At 48.4% G+C, this 23,145-nt stretch overlaps 1 protein-coding gene and 1 long non-coding RNA gene across 2 annotated transcripts in view; both read right to left on the bottom strand.

Annotated features, from left to right (window-relative positions):
* The window catches only part of LOC137846788 (uncharacterized), a 483,557-nt gene that overhangs the window by 432,865 nt on the left and 27,547 nt on the right, over positions 1-23,145 (bottom strand). The gene's annotated exons all lie outside the window — the stretch shown is intronic.
* LOC137847251 (adenosine 5'-monophosphoramidase HINT1-like) lies at positions 9,067-12,388 on the bottom strand. The gene is made up of 3 exons (XM_068665542.1): positions 12,236-12,388; positions 9,936-10,041; positions 9,067-9,231 (listed from the first exon to the last, which is right to left on the bottom strand). The coding sequence occupies exons 1-3, from the start codon at positions 12,370-12,372 to the stop codon at positions 9,112-9,114; spliced, it is 363 nt and encodes a 120-aa protein (XP_068521643.1). The 5' UTR covers positions 12,373-12,388; the 3' UTR covers positions 9,067-9,111.

Here is a 23,145-nt window from a genome sequence, read left to right as displayed (position 1 = left end):
CGAGAGTGCAAAACGAGATCAGTGTGGTGTCATCTGTCGGTATGGTGCGTCGGGAAACGGCCAGAGCAGCGGGAAGGACCGCCCCGCGACGACACAAAAAGCGGCATTTACCACAGCGGCCGGAACGACACCGTTTACCTCCGACCAGCCACCAGAGGGAGTCTCGGCTTGGATTTGGCAACAGCAGTAGATGTAACGCTATTGGACTCTAAACCCACCAGGGTAGGAACAGGAGTTATGGGACCAGTTGTTGTCAATGGTGATCCTGTGGGAGCTTTATTGATCGGAAGATCGTCTGCTGCCTTGAATGGATTGCAGGTATTGGTTGGACTTGTAGATGGAGACTATTGTGGGGAAATGCAGATTATGGTTTCTGCAATGTTTCCTCCAATGCATGTGCCGCGGAATACAAAGATAGATCAATTAATTCCGTTGCCACACCTTGCGGCATCTCTACCACCGATGGTCAATAAGGACCGAGGACTCGGAGCATTTGGCTCCACAGGAAAAATAGCGTTATTAACGCTTGGCATGCAGCAGAGACCACGACAAAAAATCACAGTATGTTTAAAGGCAATAAATCGTGAAGGTCCAGATCAAAGATTTGAATGGACTGTATTACCCCAGGGAATGCGTAATTCACCTATGTTATGTCAGCTTTATGTTGACGCAGCTCTGCAACCGATTCGACGAAAATGGCCAGAGACAATAATCTATCATTACATGGATGATATTTTGTTAGCCCAGAAGGAACCGTTTTCTCTACAACAGAAAAATGACTTAACACTGACCTTAAAACAAATGGGACTCGTACTTGCACCGGAAAAGGTTCAGGAGACAAGTCCCTGGAAGTTTTGGGGTTGGAAAATTACAGATTCCACCATTCAGCCTCAAAAACTTACAATCCAATCGGATATCAAAACTCTTAATGATGCTCAAAAACTGCTGGGAGATTTACAATGGATCAGGCCAGTAGTCGGGATTCCGAATGAACTGTTAAATCCCCTTCGGCCGTTATTAAAAGGAACTGATCCTGCTTCAAAAGTGACACTATCAGAAAAACAACAAGAAATACTACAACAAATCGCATCTTTGATCACAACGAGTGTCACGCATCGACGTATATCTGACAAGCCACTCGATCTTACCGTTCTATGTGGCTCAAAATGCCTGATGGGTGCCATAACACAGCAAAAAATAAAAACGGGGGAGAAGGGAGGAGAAACTGTGGTATTAGAATGGATAGCTCCTCCGTTACAACCTCGACGAACAATTCAAGAAAAAATTGCAACATTAGCAGAATTAGTAAAGAAGGGGAGGAATCGAATATTGCAAGTGGATGGGGTTCCTCCAAATATTATCTGGTTACCCATGAAGCCAGGCGATTTGGAATGGTATATACAAAACTCTGAAGAGTTACAAGCTGCACTACTACAGGATGGCGCTACTATAGTAGCAAAAACGTTACAATCAACTGCTCTGACATGGATGGAAAACCAGAGATGGATAACTAAGCCAAAACGATCGTCTATCCCACTTAAGAATGCAGTGACAGTTTTCACTGACGCAGGAAAACGTTCTGGAACTGCTGCAGTGACTTGGAAGGATGAGCATGGTTGGAAACATCAAATTTTACAAGCCCAAGATAAAGACTCATTACAGACACTAGAACTTCTTGCAGTAGTATGGGCATTTATAAAATGGAGAGATGTTCCGTTAAATGTGGTATCCGATTCCTTATATGTAGTAGGCATAGCAAATCGTATAGAAGACTCAGCCTTAAGAGACTTAAAAAATGAACGGCTGTCAGAATTAATAATCAGTCTACAGATCGCCATAGCTCAAAGAAGTGAACCGTACGCAGTAATACACATAAGGAGTCATCAGTGGGAAGAAGGCCTGGGAGAAGGCAACGCTCGAGCGGACCGACTAGTCGCCGCAACAGCTACTGAAGCACCACTGTCACCCTTTTGCAGAGCTCGGGAGGCTCATGCTATTTTTCACCAGAACGCTAAAGGACTTGCGCGGGCTTACAAACTGTCTAGAGCTGATGCGCAGGCGATAGTAAAAGCTTGCCCAACGTGTAGTCATTACAATTCGGGAGTGGGAATCGGAATCGGAACAAACCCGAGAGGGATTAAAACCAACGAAGTGTGGCAAATGGACGTCACTCATGGCACAGCATTTGGCAGATTGAGATATCTGCATGTAACGATAGACACTTACAGTCACATGATTTGGGCTACACCGCAGCTTGGGGAAAAAGTTCGGGATGTACGACGTCATCTTGCCAGTTGTTTTGCAGTAATGGGAGTACCACAAACCATAAAGACAGATAATGGTCCAGCCTATGTTAGTGGGCCACTTAAGCGATTTATGGAACTGTGGGACATTAAGCATATAACTGGTATTCCACATTCACCAACTGGTCAAGCTATAGTAGAAAGAGCTAATGGAACAGTTAAGCAGTATTTGGAAAAGTTTAAAGACATTACAGATATTAGAGAGAGGGTGGATAAAACCTTATTTGTTCTCAATCATTTGTGTGTATTTGGAGATGATGAGGAACCACCCGCGACACGTCATTACATTAAGTCTGAAAATGATAATAAATGTATTATGAGAGTACTGTACCGAGATATGAAAACGGGACAATGGCTGGGGCCTGCTGATGTGATTTATATGGGGCGAGGTTATGTGTGTATCTCTTCCCCTACAGGGCCAACCTGGGTTCCTAGTCGATGTGTTAAACCAGCCATTGAAAAAAAGTCATCAAGTACGAATAACAGCAACCATGGCTGATCTAACGGCACAAGGGATTTTGGTTGCATTATCTTTGACAATGACGGTTGGACGTAATAGTGCCAACCTAAGCAAAATCGATCCTCAAACCAATATGTGGGTCACTTGGGCAAATCAAACCGGACAAAGTTCATTTTCCCTATTCCTCGCTTCTGCGTCTGATCCTTTCGTTGATGAGTTGATTATGTTTGAAATGGTTAAGGGATCATACGCAAAAAATTGTAGTACAAGATAGTTGGTTTGAAGGTTGGTTTAAATCTGTTTTTGGGAACATGGGTGGATGGTTTTTTCTTCGTCAAAGAGGAACTTCGTTTTCTACTTATAGTTATATTGATTATAGTTGCTGCAAAATAAAAACGGGGGAATTGTGGAGGAATCGTTAAGTGAGGCAGGACATGTGAATGTTGAGCAGTTGGGAGACAATGGGCTGGTGAAGCACCGTACTCAACTCACATGAGCCTTGGCACGTATGCAGCTGGCTGAGAGCCAATCAGGCTCAAGGACACGATGCCCTTGGGCCATCGGGAAAGTCCCTAAGGCGGGACGGGTAGCCAAAAGAAGGAGGACCAGACTGAAAAGCCCGGGAAGTGTTAACCAATCCTGAGCTTAGTTTCTGCAATATGTATGAGTTGATTATGTTCAAACTAGATAAAAGACGACTGAGCTATCCATTAAAGTTGAAGTTCACTGTTCACTCATATTGAGCGTCTGGGTCTTCCTTCCGTCGGCAACAGGCACTCCCCCAGGGATATCTCCCTGTCCCCTGGAACTCATATTTCCCATTTTTCCTAGCCCTTGTCAGTGTGCTGCTACAGAAATTTCCCTCCTGCAGGGTACCTCACACTAACGTTCCGATTCTGGAAAACGGGGGTGTACTGCCAAGCACTTCCCCCTGCAAGGGCTACCACACACCTATGAATTTACCAGATTCCCTGGTGTACTTCCAAGCACTTCCCTGTGCAAGGATTACCGTACACCAAATTTCCCGAGACTCTTCCTTTCTCTCCCTTATCTCACGCTTCGTCCATCTCCGGCCGCGCCCCTCGCGGAGCCACGGAACCGCGGATCAGGACTCCACACTCGCTTCGTACAAAAGTACGTCTCAATCACACATCACGCAGAGTCTCACCTGACCCCCAAGGCAATACTTAACATTTCTTACCTTGGTCTGTGCACAGAGTTACCGGATCAATTCTTAAAACCCGGCAATCTTACCTTTTCAGAACTTGCTCCACAACCTTCCCTGAGAGCCCCACTTCAACCGCTGGTGTTTCCAAGGGGGAAAGCTGCACCTCCCGTGCAGGGGGTGGCGGGAAGGAATACAAAGCCTGTGCTCAGCCCTGACGCATCACAACTGGGTTTCTGCTCAGCTGGGGAGGAAGCTTCTGGAAAACTAGGCAGCGCCCCCCGAGGCTGCCCAAGCGTGGTCCGCGGTGCCCTGCAGCCGCACGGAGAGCGGAGCTCAAACTGGCCCGACACGGCGGCAGGGACGCGGCCGTCCCCACACGTGCAGTTCCTGCCTGAGGAGGCCACAGCGCTTCTGCCTCTCTGACAGGCTTGGAGGGTAACGACATCAGAATACGCTCGCTTTAGTTTGAGCTTCCAGGCGGGCGCTACTGCCATCGGGATGGCCCACGGGGACGGGGCTGGGGGCAGGCAACCACAGGCAGCTTTAACATCTCAGTCCTCCCCGTCGGCCATCTCCCAGCTACCACGTGGGCCAATCAACGTGACCAGACACCAATTCACCCAAGGCAACAAAAACATTTACAAAGCTACATCTCTCTTCATAACTGTTTGTTGTTTACGGCTGAAACCAGTCCTGGGATAGGATATGCTACCTGGACCGAGCAAAGCCTTTGATATGGTCCCTCACCACATTCTTCTCTCTAAATTGCAGAGGTAGGGATTTGAAGGATGGACTGTTGGGTGGATAAAGAATTGGTTGGCTGGTCGCGGCCAAAGGGTTGTGGCCAACGGCTCTATGTCTGGGCGGAGGCCGGTCACAAGTGGCGTCCCTCAGGGGTCGGGCTCGGGACCGGTGCTCTTCAACATCCTTAGCAATGGCACAGACGACGGAATCGCGCAAGTTTGCGGATGACACCAAGCTGAGCGGTGCAGTCGATACAATAGAGGGAAGGGATGCCATAAGTGCAAGGCGTTGACCTTGGGCTGGGGCAATCCTAGGTATCTCTATAGGCTGGGAGAAGAAGAACTTCAGAGCAGCCCCGCGGAGAAGGACTTGGGGGTCCTGACGGACAAGAAGCTGGACGTGAGCCAGCAGCGCACGCTTGCAGCCCGGAAGGCCAACTAAGTCCTGGGCTGCATTAAAAAAAGGGGTGGCCAGCAGGGAGAGGGAGGTGATTCTCCCCCTCTACCCTGCTCTTGGGAGACCCCACCCGGAATACTGCGTGCAGGCCTGGGGCCCCCAGCACAAGAAGGATGTGGAGCTCTTGGAAAGGTCAGTCTCACCTCTGTCCCTGGAAAGCTGTTGGAACAGCTTGTTCCGGATGCCATCTCCAAGCCACTGGAAGAGAAGAAAGTTATGAGGAGTAGTCAGCATGGATTCACCAAGGGGAAATCGTGCTCGACCAACCTCGTAGCCTTCTATGATGGCATCACCAGCTGGGTTGATGGAGGGAGAGCAGCGGACGTCATCTACCTTGACTTTAGCAAGGCTTTTGACACTGTCTCCCACGACACCCTGCTAGCAAAGCTGAGAAGGCGTGGGATAGACAAGTGGACGGTAAGGTGGGTTGAGAACTGGCTGACTGGCCGAGCTCAGAGGGTGGCGATCGGCGGCGCAGAGTCCGGCTGGAGATCTGTGACTAGCGGTGTTCCCCAGGGGTCGGTGCCGGGTCCGGTCTTGTTCAACATCTTCATCGACGACCTTGATGAGCGAACAGTGTCCACCCTCCGCAAGTACGCCCATGATACAAAGCTGGGAGGAGTGGCCGACACGCCAGAAGGCTGTGCTGCCATTCAGCGAGACCTGGGCGGGCTGGAGAGCTGGGCGGGAAGAAACCAAATGAAGTTTAACAAGAGCAAGTGTAGAGTCCTGCACCTGGGAAGGAACAACCGCATGTATCAGTACAGGCTGGGGGATGACCTGCTGGAGAGGAGCTCTGCGGAGAAGGACCTGCGGGTCCTGGTGGACGACAGGTTGACCACGAGCCAGCAGTGCGCCCTGGTGGCCAAGAAGGCCAATGGGATCCTGGCGTGCATTAAAAGGAGCGTGGCCAGCAGGTCAAGGGAGGTGATCCTCCCCCTCTACTCTGCCCTGGGCAGGCCTCACCTGGAGTACTGTGTCCAGTTCTGGGCTCCCCGGTACAAAAAAAGACAAGGATCTCCTGGAAAGAGTCCAGCGGAGGGCAACAAAGATGATACGGGGCCTGGAGCATCTTCCCTATGAGCAAAGACTGAGAGACCTGGGTCTGTTCAGCCTGGAGAAGAGAAGACTGAGAGGGGATCTTATCAATGTTTACAAATACCTTCAGCGTGGGAGACAGTGGGATTTCGCCACCCTCTTTGCAGTGGTTAGTGGGGATAGGACAAGGGGCAACGGCCTGTACTGGGTCTGGCTGGGATGTTAACTTTCCCTGCAGCAGCCCATACAGTGCTGTGCTCTGCACTTGTAGCTAGAACAGCAGTGGTATCACACCAGTGTTGCGTCTACTGCCGAGCAGCGCTGGCACAGCATCAGGACTCTCTCTAACCCTCCTAGGGGGTGGGCAAAAAAGCGAGAAGACAAACATCACCAGGGCAGCTGACTTCAACCAACCAAAGGGATATTCCATACCGTACGATGTCACACTCAGCAATAAAAGGTGGAAACAGGAAGAAGAGGGGAAGGCTGGGCTCTCCTTGTGAAAACGTCGGTCTTCCTCCCGAACACCGGCTACGCGTGTTGAGGCCCTGCTTCAAGGACGTGGTCAAGCATCGCTCATTTGTGGGAAGTAGAGAGTAATTTCTTTCCTCTGCACTTCCACGTAGCCTTTATTTGTTTTGGTTTTTTCCTTTTTTCCCTTTCCCTTTTTTTCCCCCTTTAATTAAATTGTTTAGTTAATAATAATAATCGTTATTATTATCAAGGAAAGATTATTATTTTTTCCCTTTAATTCAATTATCCTCATCTCAACCCGTGAGATGTTCTTTCCTTTACTTCTTCCCCTCCTCATCTAAGGAGGGGGAGCGAGAGAGCGGTTGTGGTGTTTAGCTGCCTAGCACGGTAAAGCCACCACAGGAAGTTCCGCACCAACGTGCGAAAGAACAGCTTCACGGTGCGGGTGACGGAGCACTGGAACAGGCTGCCCAGGGAGGTTGTGGAGTCTCCTTCTCTGGAGATGTTCAAGGCCCGTCTGGACGCCTACCTGGGCAGCCTGCTCTAGGGAACCTGCTTTGGCAGGGGGGTTGGACCCGATGATCTCTTGAGGTCCCTTCCAACCCCTACGATTCTGTGATTCTGTATAAACAGGAGTAAAAATACACGCGTTGATAGCGATAGGACAAGGGGGAGTGGTTTTAAACTAAGACAGGGGAGATTTAGGTTAGATATTAGGAGAAAGTTTTTCACTCAGAGGGTGGTGAGGCACCGGAACGGGTTGCCCAGGGAGGTCGTGGATGCCCCATCCCTGGAGGCGTTCAAGGCCAGGCTGGATGCAGCTCTGGGCAGCCTGTTCTAGTGGTTGGCAACCCTGCCCAATCTATGCTTCTATGATATGCTCTTTGAAAGCATACAGGCTAAAAGAAGGGTCAGATTGGTGCCTCGGGGGCAAGTTTCTTCGCCTTCTGCGGTTGCCTAACAGTGCCTCTTAAGCAGAGAGATTACCAGTGGTCTTCCTCCTCTACTGTCTCGGGAATTAAACATCTTTTGTAAAAGAATACAAGCGCTGATAGCATTAGCTAGACCGACCGGGGAACAGTTGAACATGTAAATACTTACTCAAGGTCCACTTGAGCACGTTTCTTTGAGCAGTTCCATCGGCTCTTCTAGGTCAACAAAACAGATCAATGAAAGAGACCAAGGGAAAATACGGAAATAGAACAGTTGGTCAAGTGCCAACTTAAGAAGCTTTCTCTGAAAGGGCAACAGCATCTCCACCTTCACCCACCCCTCCCCCCCAAACTAGTTGACTTGCACGACTATTTTCACGTGACCCCACAAACGGCAAATCCTATATTATTTCGAGTAGACCAAGGGCTGTTTCTTGGTTTGGTTTTTATCATTCAGCTTCCTCAAAAGACTTTAGTCATTCACAGCTGCAATCGTTAACCCCGCAAACAGATCCAGTAACAAAGATCATTTCTCCTGCTAACGAATCAAGTTTCTTTATGAGGAACGGAGTCACAAAAATCATCTCATTTAGCAAGTTTCAAACACTAAGAGTATTTAATAGCATTTTAACGTTCCCACGCTCCAGTAAGCCTTGAATGTAATCGCGATTAAACAAGGAGCAGAGCGAAGCCAGAGGTCTAACAAAGCACGAGAGGTGATCGCATTTAAAAGCCTTATGGTGCCTTTACCTAATCCTTCTTCTAGTTACTGAACAACGGACTTCGTTTAGGGGAAAAAAAAAAGACACTAAAAATAAATGCAAAAAAAAATAAAGAGAACGGCAGCCGAGTCTCGAACTTATCAGAAGCCGACTCAAGAATCCCAGAGCCTTCTACATCCTGTGGGAGGAATTCCTTCTCAAAGTTGCGAAAGCCACGAGGAGGACTGAAAAGAAAGCGGTAGCAAAACTCCTAGGGTAGTCAAGAACAGGCTGACAAGCACCTGTCAGAAATCACACCCGGTAGAGCTTGTTCTGCCTCCTCCTCGGGACAGGGGCAGACAACAGACAATGCCTGGAAGCTTTCTTCCAACCTTATTCTTCTCTGGTTCTACATCTGCCAGTCCTCAACACGGCTATTTCGCAATAAAAGCGTGCCCTTTTATTTGGGAGCAGGGGGAAGATAGCAAGGCCTCAAACACACAGCACATCCTAGATCGTCTTAGGAAGACGGAGACCCACAGGACCGCCGAGCGCTTCTAGCTTCGCGTTCCAAATGAATGGGCAAACCACCACCTACACGACACTGTCAACGGACCAAAACATTCTACACACGTGCGCTCCAGGGAGACGCCGTTTTAACTTGCGGAACTATTTCCATCGGTAAGACACGCAAGACAGAGGTGATATCCCCATGCTCCATCTTTATTGTGCAAACGCTGCTCAAAGCTCTTTCTTACCCTCCATAGACAGCCGTCCAAAAAAAATAATAAATCAAACATCAACAGGGGCTAGACTGATGGGCAACATATGAAACCTATTCGGCGGCGATAGTCTGAAGGGCCCGAGGGTGGGCATTCACAGCCATCCGGAATCCATTGGTCAGGTCCAGGTTAGCAGCACACTTCTTGCCAACAACCACGAAACGCCCAAGAAGCTGGAAAAAGGAAATAACGTCACCTAACGTGCTGCGCCACGACGCACAGAATGAACGCGAGCAGAGAACCACCCACAGAACACGGTTAGCTAATCCTTCACAATTCAACCGCTGCTCTTTGAATTACCCTCTAGACAGTAACAGACTACAAAACAGTCACAGAAGCTGAATTTGTCTCGGGGCTTAAAGCCCCCGTCATAGCTTCGGGCAACGTAAGCCGCTCTGGCGGAAAATAAAAGCTTCACGGTGCCTTTTCTCTTGCGTGAGCTCACAGAGCCTTGGAACTTGACTTGCATAGCTAACAGCAAAACAAACACCCAAGCGCCGCTCAAACAGCTTTCCCTTTCCTCGCCTCTGACCTGACCAAACCCCAAGCCCTCTTCTGCATAGTCAAGGCACCACCCCCGCTGTCCGGAAACCGTGAAAACGGGCATCAGACCGCACGTCGGAACAACGCTGCTTTTTGCACTGCAAGCGCGTAGCTGGAGACGAGCATCGCTTTATATCACTGCTCTCAGTCAAAAAGCTCAGCTCCATTACAAGCTAGAGGCGAAAGACTACAGCATCGGACAACCCCAAATAGCCTACTGTGCGCCCCTCTGCAACATCCAGAGGAAAAGAGGGGACGGGAAAGAGTCTAGGAAGTTACAAACCAGTTACAGGTACAGCCAGCCTAGCGAACAGAAAGCTCCCACAGTACTCACGGGTCCGCCAGAATCTTCTGCTTCACATAACCGGACAACTACCTTCTCAGGAAGGACTAGGAAAAAACACTGGAGCCTGAGGCGAACTATCACGGAACGCAAGGCACTGGAGGAAGAGTAAACAGTTAAAACGTAGTCGGCTTCAGAGAAAGGCAACAGCTTCAGCAAATCACTATGCCCCACTGAACTCGCCCTACCAAAGCAGATTATCAGGCGCCCCAAACGCGCACGACAAAACAGCCATTCTTCTTAAGCGAGCTTTGAATAGGCAAAGTTCTCTACCTTCTACGCACAAGACACACAAGCGGCAAACAATGGCTAACCGTCCTTCGGTTACGTCCAAATATTGCCTCGGCCAGAGGCAGGAAGGCATCTTCAAAGAACCTGGAGTAATCCGGCTGAGGCCGTATTAACTCTCCGTCCTCGAGAACGCCACCTACTCAGGGGAAGGAACGTTCCAAATTAGCCCGTTACGGCCGGCCTGACGTCAGACACCTCCAGACCGAGGCCAAGGCATCACCTTCGAAACACAAATACCACCGACCTGTAGGAAACCATCAACTCGCAACTAATTGCGAGGGAACTCCCCAAATCACCAGCAGACAGAAACTGCATATGGCACCAGAAGCAGGATCCAGCGCGCAAGGTGACGGGGGCAGCGAGACAGCCGAGTACTTCAGGTTAGCGACTTCCGCTATTTTTATTTGTTTTAGATGCGACTGAAACACTGCCGATAAGACTCGATTCCACAGATGCTTTGTACTTCTTACTCACCATCGCCTTTCACTGCACGACAATCGAGAATTATAAGCCTTCCTCACACTCCTCCCTATAACATCGCTCAACCGTGAAACAGGCCTTCGGTACAGTGAGCTAAGCAAATTCAAGACCATTCGCTAGAGCCAACTACGCTCCAGAAGTGGTTCTAAGCCCCCCGCCCCCTCCCCCCGCCTCAAGTTAAGACCAAGCGAGAAACTGCAACTAATTCGTCCTCCAGGAAACGTGTCGCACTAAGAGCGGTCAGAGTAGGTTGTCTGCTCTCAAGTCACTCATCAGACTCAAGTTAACAGCCTGGTTCTCCAATCAAGCACAGCGTTCAGGTTACATACGTTGCTGCAGCCAGTACGGCCGAGTCAAAACAGATGCGCGCACGCGCGCACACACACACACACAGACTCCTCGCGCAGCCTTCAACACGAAGGAGACAGGAAACGCGCCCTTTCGTAAAGGCAGGGCGCTACCGCAAGCACGGTTTCCGGAGAGCAGTTGAACGCTTCCAGTACTCCAAACGGGCGGCAGCTGCAACATTACCGAGACCTATTAAGAAAGCGCTGTTCCAAGCAACGCGTCAACGCTTTGAGCAACCCGATCTAGTGAAACACGTCCCTGACCGCGGCAGGCGGGTTGGGCTAGATGATCTTTAAGGGTGCCTTCCAAGCCTAACCATTCTACGAGTCAGCACGCAGAGCGGGCAACGCAGCCCCTTTCACTAAGGGCCTGTTTTCCACGCTGCAGATAAACCCTGCCGTCAGAAGCAGAGGAAATCCCTAGCTGTCCTATCTTTAGCATTTCAAATTTAAGAACAGCAACAACGGTTAGGCTGGACACTAACTTAAAGTTAGCACCTTGCAGATAACATCTGCAACTTTTTCATAACTCTCCGCAGCTGCTCACTTAGCTCCTAGCACGTTGCGGCGCACCAGCATCAGTGAACCTTGCCAGCATGCTCTTATCACGGCCCACCTCCAGCACGGAAATGAGAGCTGGGAAGCTCTCGCAGCCTGCGGGATTGACTGGTTTCTAGGCGTTTAAGAAAGCTAGGAAAAGCTGCAATTCTTCCCTTTCACAAGCCACTTTGGAGAGAGCGTGCGCTCGTGTGCGCGGTGGGGGTGGTGCCATAACCAAAGCCTAGCACAGCCGAGCCGGGGCGTCTCTGCAAGGCTATCAGCAGCGCAGAAACGACTGATTACGGTCACTACTGCGATGCTCACTGCCTATATGCATACAGTCCGAACCCCCAAGGAGACCGACTGCGCCGGCGACCCAGTACGCGCCGTGGCACCCCGGGGGCAGGCACCGAAGAAGCGCGGCGTTTTAGAGGCGCTGCAGTAGAGAGCGCCACGAGCCGGAGAGACCCCGACCGACCGACCGACCGACCGTCCCTCCCTCCCTCCCTCCCGCAGCAAGGCCACCACCCGCCCTGCCGCACTCCCGGGACCCGCGACGGGCCCTCGTTTCAGAGGGCCTGCGAGCGGCCGAGGGAAAGGAAGGAAAGACTCGCACAACAACGCCGCGGCTACCTCCTCGTCCACGACCGCTCATCCTCACGGAGAACGTTGGCGGGGACCTCCTTGCCCTTGCAGGCGACCTCTCCGAAAGCAGCGGCAGCGCCGCCACCGGGCCAGGCGGCCTGCGCCCTAACAATCCCGTCGGCCATGACGGCGCCCGCTCGGTACAACGCCCCCTCACTTCCCGCACTCGGCCCGGCCCTCCGCGGCGCTCATTGGGCCGACAGATCGCCGCCGACCGCCCCCGCGCCTCGATTGGCTGCCTCGCCTGCCCTCTTCCCTTGTCCCCGCCCTCTCGGCGGCTCCGCTCCCGTCGACCCGGTGCTTATCGGCGCTCAGGGAGGTCGCGTGCCCTCGGGGCGCGGAGGGAGCCGACCGGGAGGGAGGAAGTGGGCGCCCGAAAACGGGCTGGGCGGCTCCGCGGAGGGAATCTGGGCCCTGCACGGCTGGGAAACGAGCTCCACAGAACAGGCGCTCCGCTCATAGAATCAGAGCGTGGCTTGGGTTGGAAGGGAGGGTGAGAAACGCTCCGTAGCCGATAGCTTAGGCTCAGGCGAGGATCTCAGCGAAGTAGTAATTTACTCGCGATTGATTGCAATGGCGGGCGCCCCACAAGCAGGAGAGCGCGCCTACTAGTTCCAAAACACAGTTTATACGCTTTTTGATGACAGGACCCTCCCCTGTTTCCCCACTGAGGGGGTAATCCAGGTTCACAACCTATCTGATGTGGTAATGTTTCTTCACTTATCTGACTTGACACCGCCATTTTCACCTAATTGTCCTAAGGAGTCCGGTTGTCTGCATTTTACGAGGTCGCCTGCTAAGCTTCTTATCACTGCAAGCATATCTCAGTACCAAGTTCCTTCCCTCTAAACAACGGAACTCTGCAAAAACAACATTTCTATTCCCACAACAGGTACCGCAGGTATTTGCATTCCTTGTATAACCGAGTGTATTGGTCTGGTAAAACATGGAATTATTAAAATCCTCCACATATCCCCCCAGTACAACCATCCCACTTTTAGTAAGCCAATCAACACCCATAAAGCCCCCCCCCCCCCGATAATCCTCCTAGCTCGATTCCATTGCGAGTTTGAACTGGGGCATGTGCAATTTTCTTCGTTTCTTTCACAAGTTCATTTACAGCTTTTCCTTCTGTTGTGGTTTAACCCGGCCGGCAGCTAAACACCACACAGCCGTTCGCTCACCCTCTCCCCTCCCTCTCTGGGATGGGGAGAGAAACGGGAAAGCGAAGCCCGTGAGTTGAGATAAAGACAGATAAATAATAATAATAACAATAAAGACAATCGTTATGATAATAGTATTACTAATAATAACGTGTATGAAACAAGTGATGCACAATGCAATTGCTCACCACCCGCTGTCCGATGCCCAGCCTAACCCCGAGCAGTCCAGCCCTCCTCCCAGCTCTTGCTGCACCCCCAGCCTGCTCGCTGGCAGGACAGAGTGAGAAGCTGAAACGCCCTTGGCTTGGCCTAAGCACTGCTCTGCAACAATTAAAACATCAGCATGTTATCAGCACTCTTCTCATCCTAAGCCAAAACATAGCATTCTACCAGCTACTAGGAAGAAACACCTTCATCACCAATCTATAAAACAGCAATTACTAAGGTTAAATTTTCCACAGACTTCTCCTTCTTGCGCAAATAATCCAAAGCTAAGCGATTTTGATACAAAGCAGTCCTCATCTTAGTATTTTGCCTTGCAATTAATCCAAGTGCATCTCCGGTTTTATTTACAACTATTTCTATTACAGCTTCTAACCTAATTATTCTATTAAGCATATATATTGGGGTCCTATAGCCCCAGGATCCGTCTTCTGCCCACGTAGCTGGATCATGTTATAAGTAGCTCAGTCCCAAAATAGGATTATAATCAAAGTTTACAATTTATTAAAAGAATAGAGGTAAGCAAACAGCGCTGGGTGCGCCGGGAGTCTCCGCTCCACCAAGTCGCACACCCGTTACATCAAGATGCTGATTTTTTTATGCTCCTAGACTAATACGTATTCATTACTATTTCTAAAAAAAACAACGGAGTTATTATAATTAGTTCCGGAATCTGAACCCTCCTACTGGAGCATGCGTATCAGTCTCTGGTGCTCCCTCTGGGGGTCTTTCATGATGAAGGCTCATAGTCTTCCTCTCAGGCTTTTTTTTTCTTGTCCTTCTTCTTTGCACTCCTTGGCTATATGTCAAAAGCTTGCACAGCGTTCCCTGCAAGCTTTGTCTTTTAGCCGTCCTTCAGCTTTTCCCTTCTCCCTAATCTCCTGGCCAGATATCAAGATATCAGGGGCTTGCATAGTGTCCCATTCAGAAGTCATAACAGTTAGCAGTTGTTCTGAAACCCCCAGGTATCAGAGACTTCAAGGAAAGAACATACGAATACATTTTCCTTCAAGCTCTCTATTGACACACATTGTTAAAACATTCCTCACAATCCCTTATCTTCTTTTTAATATCCTCAATTCGTGTCTCTTTTTCAACTTTTGTCATTAATAACTGGAGTTCATCAGTCCGTTCTCAGAGGGTCCAATTCTTAAGCATCATAATTGACTTCCTTTTTTAATGAAGTCATTACAAATGTACTATTTATCATCCGGCGCATCAATAATGTAAAGCAAGGTATCATACAAGGTATGAATAATAACATCATTACAGCACATAAAAATAAAAATAACATCCTTCTAACCCATGGTCCACCAGGCAGCCATGAAAATAAATCCCAATCCATACCCTTCCAAGTTTGTGCTGGGACGTGGGCCAATTTTCTAATTTCTCTTGTTATCTGTTTAACCACTTTCCCATTACCGTCAATTTGTAAGCAACAATTAGAATCATTTAGTTTCCCACACACACCCCCCCCCCCCTTCTGCTAGTAAATAGTCTAAAACCATTCTATGTTGAAAAATAGCATTCCTCATCTGGGCGGACTGGTCAGCTAAAAGATCCAAAGCTGTCGCTGTTTGATTGCTTATTATTTCGAGGACAGCTTGCAACCTAATTATTCGATTCAAATTATGAAGAGGTTCTCGGGCTCCAGATATTACCTCATTCGGGTTCCGGGTAGCCGGTCCATAATACTGTATGATTCTTTCAGGGGGCCATTCATTTTCTCTCCGTTTTTGAGCACTACCTCCGGCTAAGGAAGCATCAATAGATCGTTTTTCTCTATTCAGATCATCATATAATTTTATTCCTAAGTGATTTCCTTGTATTTGTGACAATAAAAAGAACAAGGGTCTTATGTACCCCACATAGCATATTCCTGACCAGTCCTTTGGTAGCCTTTTATAGGCCTGTTTGCCACACACCCAATAATGAGCCCACGTCCCATTTGGAAAAGGACCGTCCCGTTCTCTTTTATTCCTTGGGGCGTGAAAATACAAAGTGTTTTCATTACCAAGTGGTCCTGTTACAATGTTTGCCCCATTAGTACTCATGTATATACACCTCCAAGCTCCCGCACTAGATTCCCACTCACAATTATGACTAAGTTCTCCTTCACGACTTGTCATATTACGAGCTGACCATAAACATTTAAAGAACACTTGTGTCCCATTCTCATTTTGCCACCTCCAGCGGTAGACTCTTTACCACATGCTGCTCCCTAGTGGTGTTATCACGCTGACAACTCAGGATTTGAACGTCAAATTGTCCCTTTGATTGTGCTCTTGCCATGGCTTCACATCCAGGTCCAAAAAACGTCTTATACGAGCATTTCAGCCAAATCCCGTTTTTCAGCTGGACATGCGTAGCATTCCATTTCCCTTTACTTGCTGTACAGTTTCTAGGTCCACATTCAGGATCAGTACATTCATATCCAGGAGACAGAGCCCATTTACAAATGCTTTTTCCCACCTTTACTGTTCCTGTTCTGTTTAAACAGTATATACCTTTCTCTGACGAGTGCAACTGCCACGGGCCTTCTTCCCCTTTCCAGAATTGTGTACCATTATGAACTTCACTCAAATTACTAACCCACCCCTTAGGTTCAACCGGGCCAGCTACCCAGGGCCAACTTTCAGCTCCCCCTGGTCCCCCACAAACCCAGCAATTGCTAAGGTTAAAAGCCTTGGCCACTTCCTCCCCCAGAATGAAAAAGTTATTCCCATGGCTTAATTGCCCTTGTAAAAATAGTACCAGGAAGTATAACATCCTTCTGCGTCGTCCAGGGGGTATCGTGGGGGTGTGAGAAATGCCTTCAATCAAGGGGTTGGGCCCACTTCCAGGATCTATTTGAGCTTGGGTTACTGTTCAGCCTTTGAGGGTGATCCAGCTCCTGGAAAACTAATTACAATAGGTTAAAAAAAAAAACCTTATTTATTATATACATATATCTTTGCTAGCTTGTTTGTTTCTTTTTCCTGGGACAACCTGGCTTTAGTGCGGGAGAAGTCCGGTCGAGGCCCTCTCACTCGGCGGTCAATACCCATAGGGGTTGCCTCCCTCGGTAGACCATACACACCGCAGTGGAGAGTCCTGCCCCGGTCTTGCCTTCTCCCTTTCTTCCCTTCAGGCTTATCCCCTTCTTCTGGCATCCTTAATTTATGCAGAGCCTTATTGCCAGAACATTAGTTCTTTTTTAGCTTTAATTTCAGTTCCCCAGGAGCGGACTCAACCCTCCAAGTTTTGGTATTTATTGGTCCTTTTACTCTGGATGCATGGGTCCAACCCCTTTCTGCTGTTCTCACAGCTGTTTCAGTGGTAAGTGAAACAAGGTACGGTCCCTCCCACCGGGGGTGCAATGATTCTTCTCTCCAGGTTTTTATTAAGACCTTGTCCCCTGGTTGTATCTTATGAATAGCAAATCCTAAAGGTGGTGTCTGAGCCATCACTCCAATTTCTCTTAGCTCTTGCAATCTTTTCCCAACAGTAATTATGTATTTCTGGATACTACGATCCTCAACTACATTGTTTCCCAGAGGCATTCCCTATGAATAAGGCATACCATATAACATTTCATATGGCGATAATCCAGTCTCACTGTGTGGTTTAGTTCTTATGTTTAGAAGTGCCAATGGTAAGCATTTCATCCAGGGCATTTGTGTCTCGATCATTGATTTAGCCAATTGTTGTTTTTTTTTGTTGTTTGATTCAATCTTTCTACTTTCCCTGAGCTTTGTGGGTGCCATGGAGTATGATATTCACAGAATCACAGAATTTCTAGGTTGGAAGAGACCTCAAGATCATCGAGTCCAACCTCTGACCTAACGCTAACAGTCCCCTCTAAACCATATCCCTAAGCTCTACATCTAAACATCTTTTAAAGACTTCCAGGGATGGTTACTCCACCACTTCCCTGGGCAGCCTGTTCCAATGTCTAACAACCCTTTCGGTAAAGAAGTTCTTCCTAACATCCAACCTAAAACTCCCCTGGCGCAACTTTAGCCCATTCCCCCTCCTCGTCCTGTCACCAGGCACGTGGGAGAACAGACCAACCCCCACCTCGCTACAGCCTCCTTTAAGGTACCTGTAGAGAGCGATAAGGTCGCCCCTGAGCCTCCTCTTCTCCAGGCTGAACAAGCCCAGCTCCCTCAGCCGCTCCTCGTAGGACTCGTTCTCCAGACCCCTCACCAGCTTCGTCGCCCTTCTGTGGACTCGCTCAAGCACCTCCATGTCCTTCTTGTAGCGAGGGGCCCAAAACCGAACACAGTACTCGAGGTGCGGCCTCACCAGAGCCGAGTACAGGGGGACGATCACTTCCCTAGCCCTGCTGGCCACACTGCTTCTTATACAAGCCAGGATGCCGTTGGCCTTCTCGGCCACCTGAGCACACTGCTGGCTCATATTCAGCCGACTATCAACCAATACTCCCAGGTCCTTCTCCGCCTGGCAGCTTTCCAACCATTCCTCTCCCGGCCTGTAGCTCTGCTTGGGGTTATTGCGCCCCAGGTGCAGGACCCGGCACTTGGCCTTGTTGAACTTCATGCAGTTGACCTCAGCCCATCGGTCCAGCCTATCCAGATCCTCCTGCAGAGCCTTCCTACCCTCGAGCAGATCGACACACGCACCTAACTTGGTGTCATCTGCGAACTTACTGAGGGTACCCTCAATGCCCTCATCCAGATCATCGATGAAGATATTAAAGAGGACCGGCCCCAGCACCGAGCCCTGGGGAACGCCACTAGTAACCGGCCTCCAACTGGATTTGACTCCAGTTACCACGACTCTTTGGGCCCGGCTATCCAGCCAGTTTCTAACCCAACGAAGCGTGCGCCAGTCCAAGCCAAGAGCAGCCAGTTTCCTGAGAAGAATGCTGTGGGAAACGGTGTCAAAAGCCTTGCTGAAGTCAAGGTAGACCACATCCACAGCCTTTCCCTCATCCACCAAGCGCGTCACTTTGTCATAGAAGGAGATCAGGCTCGTCAAGCAGGACCTGCCTTTCATAAACCCATGCTGACTGGGCCTGATCGCCTGCTTGCCCTGCAAGTGCCGCGTGATGACTCTCAAGATAATCTGCTCCATGAGCTTCCCTGGCACTGAGGTCAAACTGACAGGCCTATAGTTCCCCGGGTCTGCCCTACGGCCCTTCTTGTAGATGGGCGTCACATTTGCTAGCCGCCAGTCAACTGGGACCTCCCCCGATAGCCAGGACTGTTGATAAATGATGGTAAGCGGCTTGGCCAGCTCCTCTGCCAGTTCTCTCAGTACCCTCGGGTGGATCCCATCCGGCCCCATCGACTTGCGCGCATCCAAGTGCCATACCAGGTCACCAACCATTTCTTCATGGATAGTGAGGGCCACATTCAGCTCCCCATCCCCTTCTGCCAGCTCAGGGTACCGGGTATCCAGAGAACAACCGGTATTGCCGCTAAAGACAGGCAAAGAAGGCATAAGCACCTCCGCCTTTTCCTCATCTTTTGTAACAAGGTTTCCCCCCCACATCCAGTAAAGGATGGAGATTCTCCTTAGAATTTTCCCACTGAATACCTAATTAGATTACCACACCGGAGGAAATATTCTAGCAGATAAAGAATACCACTTAGAATATTCCAATACCACTTAGAATATTCCCACTGAATACCTAATGATTGACAGAATAATCTTATTATTTTAGAAGCAAAGTGTGTGCCCTGAACAGAATCAATGTACTGGATTATCCCATATCTAGATATCAGGTGTTCTAATAGAATTTTTGCCACCATTTGTGCCGTAGCTCGTGCTACGGGATAAGCTTCTACCCATTGCGTTGTGATCTACTATTACCAATAGATATTTTATCCTCCCTACCTGGGGCAATTCAGTGAAACCAACTTGTACCCTCTTGAAAGGCCTATAATCTGTTTTTCTCCCTCCCGTGGCTGCTTGTCAAAACACTTTCTTATTTATCTTCTGACAAGTTAAGCAACGTGGTGTAATTTGCTTTGCTATTTCAAAAACAAACAATGCAACCAAATTGTTTTAGTAAATGATCACTTAACACCTTTGTACCCCAATGTGTTTGTGCATGCAAACGTCCCAGTATTTGCTTATCGGTTAGAAGACCTCCGCACTCGCTTCGGAACTACGTTCCGTCTCAGTCACACTCTTACACACACACAGGCAACCGAATCCCACCCAACCGAACGGTACACGCCTTAAATGCTTACGACTCCGTCGTCTTCGTTCGGATCTTCGCGCGCAGAATTACGGGCAAAAACAATGCTGCAGCCGGCAAGGGAGCTCATAACAAAATCAAAATCTTTGCTTACCTTTATTCAGGTTCAAGATGGCATTGGTTCCGGACAGGAGCCACCAAATGGTGGGGGCGCCTCTCCTAGATTAAAATCCAGGAACCAAAACCATCCCGGACGAGCCCCCAAGTTGTTATAAATAGCTCAGTCCCAAAATAGGATTATAATCAAAGTTTACAATTTATTAAAAGAATAGAGGTAAGCAAACAGCGCTGGGTGCGCCGGGAGTCTCCGCTCCACCTGGTCGCACACCCGTTACATCAAGATGCTGATTTTTTATGCTCCTAGACTAATACATATTCATTACTATTTCTAAAAAAAAAAAACAAACAACGGAGTTATTATAATTAGTTCTGGAATTTGAACCCTCCTACTGGAGCATGCGTATCAGTCTCTGGTGCTCCCTCTGGGGGTCTTTCATGATGAAGGCTCATAGTCTTCCTCTCAGGCTTTTTTTTTTTCTTGTCCTTCTTCTTTGTACTCCTTGGCTGTATGTCAAAAGCTTGCACAGCGTTCCCTGCAAGCTTTGTCTTTTAGCCGTCCTTCAGCTTTTCCCTTCTCCTTAATCTCCTGGCCAGATATCAGGGGCTTGCATAGTGTCCCATTCAGAAGTCATAACAGTTAGCAGTTGTTCTGAAACCCCCAGGTATCAGAGACTTCAAGGAAAGAACATACGAATACATTTTCCTTCAAGCTCTCCATTGACACGAATTGTTAAAACATTCCTCACAGATCATAATAGGCAAGTCGCCTTCAATCAAGGGGTTGGGCCCGCTTTCAGGGTCGATTGGGGCTTGTGTTACCATTCAGTTCAGCCTGTCGGGGTGATCCAGCTCCTGGAAAACAAATCACAATTTGATATGGGTTTATAAAAAAGGTTCTTATGTTATTTTCTCGGGACAACCTGACCTTAGCGTGGGAGAAGTCGGGTCGAGGCCCTCTCACTCGGCGGTCAGTACCCATAGGGGTTGCCTCCCTCGGTAGACCATACACACCGCAGTGGAGAGTCCTGCCCCGGTCTTGCCTTCTCCCTTTCCTCCCTTTAGGCTTGTCCCCTTTATCTGGCGTCCTTAATTCATGCAGAGCGTCACTGCCAGAACATTAGTTCTTCTCTAGCTTTAGTTTCAGTTCCCCAGGAGCGGACTCAACCCTCCAAGTTTCGGTACTTACTGGTCCTTTTATTCTGGATGTGCAGGTAAAACAAGGTACGGTCCCTCCCACCGGGGGTTCAATGATTCTTCCCTCCAGGTTTTTATTAAGACCTTGTCCCCTGGTTGTATCTTATGAATAGCAAATCCTAAAGGTGGTGTCTGAGCCATCACTCCAATTTCTCTTAGCTCTTGCAATCTCCTTCCAATAGTAATTATATATTTCTGCATGCTACGACCCTCAACTACATTGTTCCCTAGAGGCATCCCTTGAGAATAAGGCATACAATATAACATTTCATATGGCGATAATCCAGTCTCACTGTGTGGTTTAGTTCTTATGTTTAGAAGTGCCAATGGTAAGCATTTCATCCAGGGCATTTGTGTCTCGATCATTGATTTAGCCAATTGTTGTTTTATTGTTTGATTCAATCTTTCTACTTTCCCTGAGCTTTGTAGGTGCCACAGAGTATGGTATTCCCACCGAATACCCAATGATTGACAGCATACTTTAATTATTTTAGAAGCAAAGTGTGTGCCCTGAACAGAATCAATGTACTGGATTATCCCGTATTTAGGTATCAGGTGTTCTAATAGAATTTTTGCCACCATTTGTGCCGTAGCTCGTGCTACGGGATAAGCTTCTACCCATTGCGTTAAGTGATCTACTATTACCAATAGATATCTTATCCTCCCTACCTGGGGCAATTCAGTGAAACCAACTTGTACCCTCTCGAAAGGCCTATAAGCTGTTTTTCTCCCTCCCGTGGCTGCTTGTCAAAACACTCTTATTTATCTTCTGACAAGTTAAGCAACGTGGTGTAATTTGCTTTGCTATTTCAAAAACAAGCAATGCAACCAAATTGTTTTAGTAAATGATCACTTAACACCTTTGTACCCCAATGTGTTTGTGCATGCAAACGTCCCAGTATTTGCTTCGCATAAGCTTTTGGCCGTATCTCTCGCCTGTCTGGCAGCGTCCATTTTCCTTGTTCTAACTTAGCCCCCATTTTCTCCTGTTTCGTTTGTTTGTTTTGTTTTGTTTTCCATTGCATTTCAAAGTTGGTCCAAAAATTCCATAGGGGTTTCTTTTGGACCTTGTTGGAACTGATTCTCCATTCCCAATTTAACCAGATTTTGGTATTTACCGTTCATTATTTCCGGGGTGACTATAGTCTCAGTGGGGGGTCGGTCAGGGGAATGCAATTGTCAGCAGTTCCCTGAGCGGTCCCATCGGCAATCTGAGCTCACTCATAAACTCAGGTTGTTTTAAGAGTTAGCTGCTCTTCTGTTTCCATGACAACTCTCTCGGACCCATCATGGTCCCTCTGCCCCAAAGGGCTCACACCGGTGATTTTGAGATCACAGCCTCCTGTTGAGGCAGAACTATTAACATTCCTACATCCTCTTTCCCTGCTCATTCAACTTCAAACAGCTCTGTTAAATACTACATGCCACACCTTTAACACCGTCGACAACTCTTTTAACACTTCCTTTTATCTTTCTCCAGCCTGTACTTTTCTCATGCCAACACCAAAGGCTCAGTCAAGGGCCAATTAATTCCACTCCTTTTCTCTCTAAGATGCTGAAACAACCTATCAGTATACTACATTTCATCCTATTTTCCTTCTCTCCTCAAAAACATTAGTTGCAAGATAGTCGATTGATCCATAAAGTGGCCATTTAGCTTATGTAGTGGCCACCATTGATTGCAATACTTAGTGAAAGTCCTCTTCCTTTCCCTGCCCCCAGTTCTAACAATATCCTTCGAATGTGCCAATATGCACCCAAGGAGGCTTTCTTTAAAACGTCTTTGTTTTGGATGTTACCCGTTTCCTTGATTTCCCATTCCTTTTTATTTATTTGTTTATTACTATTCCTTACTAGTTACCGTCCTTTGCTTCAATTTCCACGCAAACCTTTTTACTGCGGGTTTTTTACCATCTTTTCCTAATCTTCTTCCCTAATGCCCCAATTCTCTGGGATTGAACGCTTCTTCCCACGTACAAACTTTACTATTTCAGATTATTAATGAGCCCCGTTCCAATCATAAAGCCACGGAACTTCAGGAAAACAGC

This window comes from Anas acuta, chromosome W, assembly GCF_963932015.1.
Source record: "Anas acuta chromosome W, bAnaAcu1.1, whole genome shotgun sequence".
NCBI lineage: Eukaryota > Metazoa > Chordata > Aves > Anseriformes > Anatidae > Anas > Anas acuta.
The sequence above is the reverse complement of the archived record's forward strand: the minus strand, read 5'-3'. Positions and strand labels throughout refer to the sequence as shown.